General features: G+C 37.1%; 1 protein-coding gene across 6 annotated transcripts in view; it reads right to left on the reverse strand.

Moving 5' to 3' along the window:
• Window positions 1-12,907, reverse strand: part of RhoGAP15B (RhoGAP_ARAP and RA_ARAPs domain-containing protein RhoGAP15B) — a 228,669-nt gene that overhangs the window by 113,787 nt on the left and 101,975 nt on the right. For all 6 annotated transcript variants that reach the window (XM_090388206.1, XM_090388203.1, XM_090388207.1 and 3 more), the window contains exons 11-12: window positions 10,782-10,953; window positions 883-960 (exon numbers count right to left, since the gene is read on the reverse strand). In XM_090388206.1, the coding sequence (XP_090244332.1) occupies window positions 883-960; window positions 10,782-10,953 (250 nt within the window). The remainder of the gene's footprint in view (window positions 1-882; window positions 961-10,781; window positions 10,954-12,907) is intronic.

Raw genomic sequence — 12,907 nt, forward strand, 5'->3', positions numbered from 1 at the left:
TACGGAGGATGCAGAAAGGTCAGGGAATGACCATAGCATATCCCCAGAGCAATATGGCCTTAGTTGCTAATGCTCCTAAAAACCAAACAATAACAACAAGAAGAAGGAGTGCCTAGCAGGCTGGGACCTGAGTGGGACCATGTCCAGAATGTTGTGTACACTCAAATATAATTTAAGTGTGGAACTTGCAGTGGTGCAGGCACACAGCTTAGAGGACCACCTTATGGTGACTTATACATTCACTGGTATAAAAAAATTAGATAATACAAATCCTTTCTAGTGATGAAATCCTCCAGTTACCAAAAAGCAAAATCTAAAAGCATGCTCATGTATGAATACTAATTAAAAATCTATTAATTTGCTTTTAGTTAAAGAGTAATCAGAATGCCCTTTGGCTTAATTTTTTCGAATTGGAAATATTACGTTAATTTCCTAAGGGATTGAGTAAATACCTAGATGAAATAGAATAAAAAAAATTAAGAATAAAATTGTTTGAAAAGCAATATTTCAATATCTGGTTTATTTTTCACGACTACTGCAATTTCCTGGCATCATTTTGACAATATTAATAATAATGTTTACCATGACAGCATAATTCACACAGTTAACTGTATAAGTTATGCTTAAGATATGTCCAGTTCTCATGGATCCAAATGAAATTTTTTACATTTCTCCAACAGTGCTGTTGCTCCAAGTGATTACTGTGCCAAGAAAATCCAATGAGTAAAAGAGTATTCCATTTATTTCCATGTGCTGCCACTTTACTCCGAATGAAAAGTGTTCTAGTTACTCAGGGTATGTTGAAAATCAGCAAATGTACTGCAATATCTTTTTTAAGCAGTAAACAACATGAAAATTTATCAGCTTTAAAAAAAAAATCACCTGGGCAATTCTTGCTTCTCTCAAGAGTTCCAAAGCTTGTTGAATCTTCTTTTCCTTTTCTATTTCTTTTGGATCTACCTAAAACATTTATATTGGGGAAAAAAAAAAAAAAAAAAAAAAACATTTTATTTTCAGAAGAGAAATTAAAAGATTACTATGCACACATGTGACAGAATATCATTATGGATACACAAGTCATTTTAGTCAAAATATGGTAATTCATCAGCCTGGGACATTTAGCTTTCTTTTGTCAGCTCACTTTGACTATTAACTTTAGTTTATTTTGACTGTTTTAATTACAAACTACTTTAAACTGTCGTGGGGCAATATAAAGCTATTAAGTACTTTTTAACTGCTTATCTTCTTTACTGTAAAAATTCTTATATTAACCTAAGCATGTGCGTAAACTATACACCGATGAGCCAAAACATGACCACCTACCTAATATGATGTTGGTCTTTCACGTGCAGCCAAAACAGCTCATACCCGAGGCACGGATGCCACAACATTTCTTCTAAATGTGTCTTGTGGTATCTGGTACCAACATGTAACCAGCAGATCCTTTAACTCCTGTAAAATCCGTGGTTGAGATGCCACAGATCGGAGTTGCTATTCCAACACAAATCACAGATGCTCGATGGGATTGATGTCTGGGGATTTTGGAGGCCAGGGCAATACCTGGAAGTCTTCCTCATGTTCCATGAACCAATCTCGAACAATCCGGGCAGTGTGGCATGGAGAAATTATCCTGCTGAAAGATGGTACAACCAGAAGGGAAGACTGCTGCCATGAAAGGGTGTACCTGGTCAGCAAGGATGTTTAGGTAGGTGGTAGACATCAGTGTGCCCGACACATGGATGACTGGATCCAGGGTATCCCAGCAGAACATCACCCAAAGCATGACACCACTGCCACAGTCTTGTTTTTGTCCCACTGTGCATCCAGGCACCAGGTAAATGACGCACACGTACCCGGCCATCCACACGGTGGAACAGGAAACGTGATTCATCGGACCAGACGACCTTCTTCCAGTCACTCAAGGTCTAGTTTCAATGCTCGTGTGCCCATTGTAGGCACTGTTGCTGGTGAACCATGGTTAGCATGGGCACTCGACCACCAGTATTTCAATTACTGAAATACTGGTGGTCGAGTTGCACCACAGTCACCCTTCTTTGCCACGTACCATTCAGGAGAGCCTTCGCTCACCTCAAGCATCAATGAGCAGTGGTCGTCCAAAACCTCACTGGTGGTTTGTGGGTTTCCCACCCTCTGACCACTTTCGGTAGGTACTAACCACGACTGACCATGAGCATCCCACCAGCTATGCCGTTTCAGATATGCTCTGATCCAGTTGTCTGGCCATTACAATTTGGCGTTTGTCAAACTCACTTAAATCCGCTGCCTTTGCCATCTGAAGAACAAGAGTAACACTATTTAACGGAGCTCAGTATCAGGTGTTTTTTATACCGTGTCCCAACCTGTGCATGTGCTGTAGCTCATCTGCAGCTTTGATTTGCATAATGACTTGCTGGTCATAATGTTTTGGCTCATCGGTGTATTTTTATAATATGAATACTCTTCATAGCTTCATTTAATATAATCACAAAATTAAATTTTCTTTACTATAATTACAAAATTAAATTAAATTAATTGGAAAACTAAATAGTTTTGCTTAGTATTCTTTTCCTTTTTTTTTTTTTTTTTATGATCAATGCATGGTTAATACAATTTTTGATTACTGTCATCTGTTAAACGCTACTTATAAATACGCTGAATACAAAAAGTTATTTTTACATTCAAATTTTACTACACACAATGGCACAACAACTATTTTTACAACTTCAACGAAGAATACAAGAATACTAATCCATCTAGGTCCTTCTGAATGAAAAAGGGAGACAATTTCCTTAAGGGGCTTTTCTACAGTGGAATGGATTATTAGGAAGGGTGGTGTAGGTGCTGATATTTCCTGTGTTGATGTCCCACAAGAGGAGTTTAAGTTATCAGGATTCATAGAGATATTTATTTGGTTCATTGCCTGGGCTCCCCACCCACCATGGAGCCCCATGGGGATGCCCATTACCCAAGCACCATACCCACACATCCATCAGCATGGTTGACCCTCACAGGCAAACCTACTAGTTGATTGATCCCGAGACCTCCCATCCTCTTGAAGCAAGAGTCAAAGTGGTGTACTGAAGCTGGACCCTCAACCATTAGCATTCCCCTTTCCAAGATTTCACTGGTTGCAGTGCGTAGCAAACATATTGGATTCATATGGTGATAGCCTGCAACCCAGCTGTGGGTATTGGATCCCAGTGATGTTAATATATAGAACCAACAGCATCACTGGGAGGTCTTGTCACCACACGTAGGTGCCCATGTTGAGGGGATGATGTATATGTAGGTACTAATGATATTAAGCATAGGAATTCTGAGGCTTAAATTAACAAGTATGAGATGACACTGAGAAAAAGCCATAAGTTTAGACTCAATTTGAAAGTGTCTGGAATTTTGCCGTGACACTAAAGGAGGGAATTTAAGATGAGAGCTTTATCAATCAATTCAACCCTGAAGAGTGTGCGAGGCTTGTGGGGTAGAATTTCTCTCAGCATGGTCAGTGTTTGTCAACAGAAGAGACAATTTTTTATGGGATAGGATACACTTAAATGAAAAGAGTGAAAATATTTGTCAATGCTATTGAGGAAGTGTCAGGTGAGTAGGGAAACAGTTTTTTTGGGGATATGCAGACTAGAACCATATAAATTCTAAAATAGTACAAGTAGTAAACACAGTTCAGTGTAATACTGAGTAGGAACCTGTTATAGGTCAAATGATTGTGATGAGTATAACAAACAACTATACAGAGAAATAAATTAGACAAGCATATTAGAATGTCTTATCATAGGGAATTTTAACTTTCCAGATATCAGTTTGAACTCGTTGGTTGGCAGCTCAGTCATTAACAAAACATTTCTTGATTTGCCAGATGACTTCTTTCTATATCAACATGTTAGGGAAGTGTCAAGAGAGAAATATTCTTGATCTGGTTATTAAAGCAAAGGAACCTTTAGGTGACAGTGAACATGATGTAGGATTTAATCAACAAAATAATTACTCTCAAGGGAACAGTTTTTGTTTTTGCAAAGTGATTGTAATAGGCTGAAACATTTTTTTTATTCCCTTCAGTGGGACCAAATGGTGTTTAAAAATGTAAATGCCAAGTGTTTACAGAAATAATAATTTTATACTAATATATATTGTTCAAGTTCTAGACCAAACTGTTAGATGAAATAATGAGTTTAGTGATACAAGAAATATGCATCAGATGATCATAAATTGTTAGCAGATAGAGTCCTACAGTAAATAAAAACTAATCTGTAATCAACTACAGGGAATTAAGTATGAGACACCTTTATCTAAGAATGCAAAGAAAAGTAGCATGGAATTCTTTTTTGTGAATCTGATGTTAGAGAGAAAGGGTTGAATCAAATTGGTCCACTGGATATAAATGGCATAACTGTTAACAATCTGCAACAGATCACTGATAAACTGAATAAAGAGGTTTTTATTGGCTTAACAAGCATTGTAATCTTCAGGGAAGAAATAATTTTAAGCACCTTAATTAAGCAAATTTGTTTATTCTTGTAGCTATCTAAATGATCCAGTGATTCTTGCACTGCTTCTATGGGAATGAGCAGCAGGCTGGAAAACAAGGTGCAGGGGATTTCTGAGACTGCTGTGAGTCATCGCAGAACAAGTAAATACATGGGCTGTGTTAGGGTAGCTGAGAATAAGAACAGGTGTGTGTATACTTCCATGTACACCAATGCTAGGAGTTCGGTAAATAAATTTGATAAATTTGAGTTGTTGGTCAGAATATCAAAGGCAGATATTGTTGGAATATCAGAGACGTGGTGCCACACAGATATAAGGAATGCATAATTGGAATTTGGGGAGTACAATGCATACAGGAAGGATAGACAGAATAGGAAGGGGGGGTTATTCTATCAGTTAAGAAACATAAAATCCAAGGAAGTACAGCCAGTCGACATGGGGGTGGACAGTTGTCAAGTCAGTTTGGTGTAACATAAGCTGGGAAGGGAAAAATGAGAGTAGGTATGTGTTATAGGCCTAATGAATCTGATGAGTATAATGAGCAATTGTGCAGAGAAATAGTGGGCCAGTAAATCAGAGTGTCTTATAACGGGGGATTTTAATTTCCAGATGTGGGTTGGTCATTCACACTAGCAAGGCTTTTGTGGATTTATTGGATGACTGTTTTCTACAACAGATGTTCAGGAGGCAACTAGAGAAAGTAATACTCTTGATCTGATTATCAGTAATGATTCTTCATGCATTAAGAATCTACAGATAAAGGAACCACTAGGTGACAGTGATCTCAGTATGCTGATGTAGGATTTACTTAAAGAGGTAACAGCCATCAGGGGTAAAGGGGGTTTTTGCTTTCAAAAGGATGACTATGGTGGTCTGAGACAGTTTTTCAATTCTATACGATGGGACCAACTGACAATGTGACCAACAGCAAATTCTAAATGGGAAGCATTCAAAGAATTAATCTTGGAAGCTAATAGGCTTTTCATACCAACTAAGAAATATTATTCAAGGTTTAGGCTAAAATGGATGTCAGATGAACTGATTAGACATGTGGCAGAGAAGAAAAACGCATGGGATACATATAAATTAACAGGGGACATGGAAGCCTATGGTAAATATGAACTTGTCTGTAATCAAGTCGCAAAGGAGGTTACGCAAGCAAAAGCAGATTACAAGAAATCTTTGGCAAAGGATGCAAGAAAAAAAAAGCAAAGAGTTCTTTACTTATGTAAACTCTAGATGGAAAGCGGCGAATCAGATGGTCCACTTGATATCGATGGTTCAACTGTTGATGATCCTGCTCAGGTAGCTAACAAACTAAATGAGTATTTTGCACCTAAATTTACATATGAGGAGTTATTCAGGGGGTAGAGGAATGCCAGCGGTGTATTGAACTCTGGCAGTGAGCTAAATGATTTTTTAATAACTCAGAGCAAAGTAGAGAAAAAAATGTTCAAGATAAATATAAGAAAGGCACCTGCGGTGGATGGGATCTATCCAGTTATATTAAAGAAAGCTGCAAAGGAAGTAAGCAAACCCTTAGCCATAATCATGAGAGCTTCCTTGGACTCGGGGGAATTACCCATGGACTGGAGATGTGCAAATGTGACCCCAATTCATAAAGCTGGATCAAAGCGTGACACAAGTAATTGCAGACCTGTTAGTTTAACTTCCGTTCCGAGAAAATTAATGGAGGCAGTGGTTAAAGAAGCACAGCAGGATCATCTAGACAAGACTGCAGTTATAGTTCAGAGACAGCATGGGTTTGTTAAGGGGAAGACTTGTCTGATAAATTTGACTGGATACTATGATGTAGTTACAAAGGAACTGGATGCAAAGAATAATTTTGATATCACATACTTGGAATTTAGGAAGGCTTTTGATTCTGTTGCAAATGGAAGACTGCTGCACAAATTGGAACAGTGTGGCATTGGAGGCAAATTGCTGCTATGGATAAAGGGATGGTTGAGTGGGAGAAGACAGAGAATGGTAATCAATGGTCAGTGCTTTTCGTGGACTAATGTTATTAGTGGAGTCCCTCAGGGTTCAGTGTTGTGTCCATTGTTGTTTTCTGTATTTATTAATGATAATGATGAAGGTATATCAGGCTTAATGTCTAAGTTTACAGACAACACGAAAGTTGGCAGGGTTGTTAATGACAGTATGTTACTGCAACAGGATCTAGAAAAGTTGAGTAGATGGGCTGAGAGGTGGCAACTGAAGTTTAACATTGACAAATGTAAAGTACTGCATATGGGTAGCAGTAACTCCAGAGTAATGTATGAACTGTGTGGAACTACACTCAAGATGGTAGAGAATGAAAAGGACCTGAGGGTAATTGTGCAGTCAGATATGAAACTTTTTGAGCAGTGCAGATGGTCTGCAAGACTAGCTCATGGTGCCTTGTCGAAAATATACAGGACTTTTTCTAGCAGTGATAAGGAAGCGATTATCCTCTTGTGTAAAGGAATGGTCAGGTCACATCTTGAGTACTGTATACATGTCTAGAGGCTTCATTTTAGGAAGGAACGAGTACAGAGAGGGCACAAGATTAGTGAACAGAACAAAGGGTGCTCTTACGAAGAAAGGCTTAAATTTTGCAAATTACAGTGTCTGGAGACTAGGCACCTGTGAGGTGATCTGATTGAAGTGTATAAGGCCTTGAATGGTTTGAGCATGCTCAATGCTGATGGGATTCTTCCTCTTCCCAGATTAATTGTCTGAAGGGACATAAATTCAAACTGAGGTAAGACAGTTGTAGAATAGATGTGTTTAAATTTGCCTTTAGCCAGTGGGTGGTTGATTGCTGAAACAAACTTCCATGTATCATTGTAAAAGTTGACAGCTTAAATAAATTCAAGGCAGAATTAGACAAATATTTGGAGCAAATGGATGGGTGAAATGGAAAAGTTTTTTTTTTTTGGCTGATGCTGTATAAGATTGCTTTCTTGCTTGTGTTTGTTTGTTTGTTATTTGCATTTTAGGAGCATTAGCAACTAAGGCCATATTGCTCCATGATATGCGGTGGTCATTCCCTGACCTTCCCGCATCCTCCGTATTTGGTGGTGACGGGCTCGAACCCCGGTCTAATCAAGAAGCGTGTGCTACGCACTGCTGCTCCTTCCCACCTGGCTACGGAGGCGCCTTGCTTTCTTGCATCATAGGCTTCTACTAATGCTAAATATATAGGAAGCTAAGACTCTGCCATTGTTAATGTGAATATTGGAATATCATTATGGTAAGAAATTTATAAACAGAAGCAGATGTAGTATAATCCTTTAATAATTTCTTTTCTGAGGTACTGTGGGCATCTAAGAAACAGTATAGTGCTATTACGCAGTAACAGCATATCACATAGTGTTAAGTAGTTTAGTGCTGTGGGAATAATTAAATATTCTTAATTGAAATTATGCCTAGAGCAGCAAAGCGTACGAGGTGCATTCAAGTTATAAGATCTCCAAATTTATTTCTCATAAAATACACAAGATACAGTTGACACTTGCCTCACTTTTAAAAGTAGTCTCCTAGAAGCTGCACACATGTTTCATACCTGTTCTTCCAAGCTGTGAAAGGCTGTGGCAAAGCTTTCTTTGAAGATATGTTCAGCCCACTGTTAAATGGCAGAAGCAGCTACTTATCAGATAGGAAATATTCTGACATGAGGGATTATTCTGCCATCATCCTTCATCACTGGAACAACCAAAAGTCACTGTGTGCAAGGTCAGGCAAGTATAGAGGATTAGGGATAACCTCAATGTTGCTTTCTTTAAAAAATTTTTTACACATCTCCAGAATGCTTAGGTGAAGTGTTGTCATGATGGAAACAAATGTGATTCAATCTGTGTGGATGTTTTTTCTGAAGTGCTAGGAAGAACCTTTTTCTTCAGAACTTCTTCATATGAGCATCCTGTCACTGTAGTGCCCTTGGGTACACAATGTGTAAGGATTATTTCATCAATAACCCAGAAAATAACAAATATCATTTTCTCTATACTTGCAGCAGCAACACGGAACTTTTTCAGCAATGGTGAATCAGTTTACTTCGATTGGGCAGAGTAATATTTTCTTTCTGGATTGAAGACTGGAACCATGTTTCCTTCAAGAATTCTAGACAAATAAGGAAAAGAAAGATCCATTCATTGCAGCATCTCAAGTGAGTACTGCTTGACACAATTGTTTTTTTGTGTGTGTGTCTTCTTGAAGAATGACACTTAAAGTATTATAAATACAGTATACTGTTTAGGACAGTGCAATCAATGTGACATACTGCATTGTGCTGCCATGTTAAAATTCTGAAAATATTCAGAACTAATTAGCAGTTAGACTAAAAGCATTCCCATGTGTATACTTTATTTTTTAAGTAATAAATTTGAAGACCTTATGACTCAGATGGTCACAGGCTTGGCTTGGAGGGGGGGGGAATTGCTGAAGTTAACCTACAAATCAAGGCTTTATTGCAAGTACTGTGTGTGTGGTATGTATATGCAGACCTGACTTTAGTTTAGTCTGTAGAGAAGGAGGACAGAAGCTTATTAAACTCTAACAGGGAGCTAAATGATTTTGTGATAACTGAGAGCTAAGTGGAGGAGAAATTGTTGAAGTTAAACACTTATTTATTCTTATACAATTTATAATCATCTTTTTATTTTTCTTCTATGAGCACTGCTCATAAGTTCATCTGACATCCATTCTGAACCTTGAAACAATGCATCTTAGCCAGTATACAATACTTAGTGTAACTTTATGTAACACTTTCCACTTGGAACTTACACTTTTTAACAACAATAGTTAGTTCCAATGAAAAGAGTTTTAAAAAATGTCTGAGTCCATTATAATTACCTCTGCAAAAACAAAATTCTCTTAGCTCTATCCACGACTATAGTTATTTAAATGAATAAATTTCACTTCAGTAAACTATTAACACTGCTATCTAAAGTTTCATTTACCTGAAGGTTCTGAACATATATTATGGGACATTGCTGATTTATTTTGTTACCTCTCTAACATGGTGTAGAAAACAGTCATTCAACAAATCTAGAAACATCACGCTACTGAGAGAGAGTTGCACTTATGAGTTCGAAAGTTAAAATTCTACATGATAAGACATCCTCATTTGCTGGTTCACTCAACTGTCTGCATGGTTGTTCATTATACTCTTTAGTCACTTAGCCTATAATGCAAACCTACTTTCATCTTTGTTTTTTTTTTTTTCCAGTGTTTATGTCACACCAGACTAACTCAACATTACATTGGCCTGTGTCTACTGGTTGTACCATTTTAGAATCTGTGCTTCTTAATTAAAAGCAAAACTCCCACTCCAAAAAATATTTGCAAGGCAATTTTAGCCCTTTGGTCTTAGGGGAAAGGGGGGGGGAAACATTTTATAGCTGCAAGGAACAAGGTAATTAACAGTTGCATTTGTTAAGATAACTGCAAGTGTTATTCGTTACTTTTTTTTTTTTTGCTTTCAGTGACCAGTAACAGCTGCTATTTTTCCCCAGTATACAGAAAAAGCCTGTGTCCAGATTTCCATCTAGACAAGATGAAAGCATTCATAAACTTTTTGCATGCCATGGTCACATTACTCAAAATTAGACAAGTAATGCACAGCTTTTATACTAGAGAAACTGTTTTGATCTACAAAAGGAGCAAACTCACCACAGAATACATACAACTTGCAGTGGGTTAATAACACAAATTAAACTGATATTTACTCTGACAAATAAAAAAAAAATATATATATATATATAAAAATATATATATATATATACACACACACACACACATATATATATATATCTGGTCTGAAAATTTAAACAAGTTGAGTGGTAACAACAATGATTTAAAAAAAAAAAAAGTCTTACATCCTAGATGTAAGACTTTCTGCCATGAATTATTTTGAATTAGTAAATTTGCAGGGGAAATTTACTAATTCAAATTAATTCAAACATCTTATGCTGCTCCTCATAGCATACAAGTTTCACACCAAAAAAAGAATACACACTGGAGATAATAACACATACTGTAATAAATATTTTAATTTTCTGTACCATGCTATAATATTAATTTTAATTGAAATTCCAAGGTATACTTTGTTACCCTTATATAAATTTTCAATACACCTTAAATTCAGATACAAACACTAGCCTCTTTTCCCATATTTAATTGTATTTTTGAGCAAAAATTACACAGTAAATACAATAGACCATTAATATATGATATGATATAGTTAGAAGATAAATAAAACTTAAGGGGAAAAAAAAATAAATACACAAACAAACCTCAAAAAGCCAAGAATAAAATGTAATAAAGTCACAAACTAGATCCATAGCTGCATTTGTCTGAGTGAAACTTCCCGAGTCAACATTATCTGGTTTGAACAGTAAGGTTGGGCCAAAGATTGGTGCCAAATTTATTACAGGCATCAGGTTTTTATCACTGTGTTCACTGATACTAAAAGTAGTAAAATCAAATTAGAGAGAATAAAACAAAAACATTGCAAACTATACTAAATTTCAAATTATGTTTAACAAATGTTTTTAAAAAGAAGTATCATATATATTTCCCAAAAATTAAAACCTACAGAAACTGAAACCCAATCTGGACAAGTTTCTTCTCTTACCAAGCACTCAACCTATCCACAATAATAAAATACCATATACAGGTGAGTCAGAACTATGGCAGCATGACTGGGAAGGGTTTTTGTATCACTCTTCAGTTTATCTATGTAGCGGATGGTTATAAAATAAGTTTTCCTATTCAGAAGACCCTAGTGTCAAAACAGTTAGAGATAGTGCTGTGAAAATTGGTGGGTATGTCATTTAGAATATGGGGAAGCGATTTATAGAAGAAAAAAAAATTAGTTCAAAATTCTGTCGCCAGAGGAGAAATTGACACTGTAAACATGAGATGGAATACTTAACTCAGGATTAGATTTTAATATCAGAACTTAGAAATCTACAGATATTGTTCTGTGTGATTTCCTTCACTTGAGATGACATTCTGAATATGAAGGACTGCGTGCAACACAGTTTAGTTTCGTATAGCATCTCATATCTCATCGGGGATGTAGGCTACATGCTGTTTAATGCTTGCTTTCAAATCGACAAGCATTTGTATGCCACCACAGTAAACTCTATCTTTTAGGTATCCCCATAACCAGAAATCACAGGGATTGAGATCTGCTGATCGGGCTGGCCAGAACTGCGGATAGTCTCTAGAAATGATGCAATCATATCCGAATGTTGAATGGAACAGTTCCTTCACTTGTCGACCAGCATGGGGAAGGGCACCATCTTGCATGAACATTACAGTCTCCAGGCATTGCCTTTCTTGCATAGCAGGAATAATGTGATCTCTTAGAACCATGCACTAGTTACCATACACCTTATGGGACCATGAGGTGTAGATTCTTCAAAGAAAAATGGTCCGATTATAAACTCTGCTGCGAATCCAACGCCATACTGTAACATACTTTTTAGTGGTCTTTCATGCAGAGCAGATGGATGAGAAGTTCCCCATATTTGGCAGTTTTGTGCATTTACACCCCCACGAAGAGTGAAATGTACCTCATCAGATCACAAGATCATTCGAGCCCATGTATCTCCAAGTTCCATATGAGCCAGATATCATAGAGCAAAGTCTATTCATTGTTGCTGATCACAAGACTTTAGTTCTTGCACTATGCGAATCTTGTATGGGAACCAGTGTAAAATTATTCGAAGCACTTTATGTACAGTAGACCAAGGACGGTTCAAGTCTCTTGACACACCTCTGGCACTACTGACTGGTAGTGTTTCACATTCTGATCGGGAAGCCATTGCAACCGCCACTTCATCCACTACCTCTGTTCTGATACATGGTCATCCCCTGCCTGAATTACACCTAACTCCCCAGTCATTTCAAATTTCTTTATTAGTTTTTGAAGCCCCACTGACATCAAAGGTCCTTTAAATAAACCTTTTAAGTTTCCAATATTCACGTAGTGCTGCATTAGCATTACTATTATTCTGGTAGAACAGTTTTACTAAAAGAGTACATTCCTTTTTTGTCAGAGCCATAATGGTTATTGACGGTGGCATTGGCCTTTCTGCTTTTATCTAACAGGATGTCATTTGCATAAGCAGCATGTCTTGAAGTAAATGACAACTTTTACATATGACCGAACTGTTTTCCCCTGGTGGCAGAAATTTGAACTAATTTTTGAATGAGTAAAAATGAGTAAAATACTTAAAATGTGTAAAAAGGAAACATCCTGGTGAAGACACTATAGATTCAGAGAGAAAAAGAAAAGCAATATCGATAAACAGGCACACTGGGTCAAAAATTTTTATCCGGGAAAATGTGCAGTGGCCTCATACTAGCGTTTATGGCCAAAATCACACCGGCCTCCGGCCCACCAGGGTTT

This window comes from Mastigoproctus giganteus, chromosome 2 (genome assembly GCF_048544385.1).
Source record: "Mastigoproctus giganteus isolate SK-2022 chromosome 2, ASM4854438v1, whole genome shotgun sequence".
Taxonomy (NCBI): Eukaryota; Metazoa; Arthropoda; class Arachnida; order Uropygi; family Thelyphonidae; genus Mastigoproctus; species Mastigoproctus giganteus.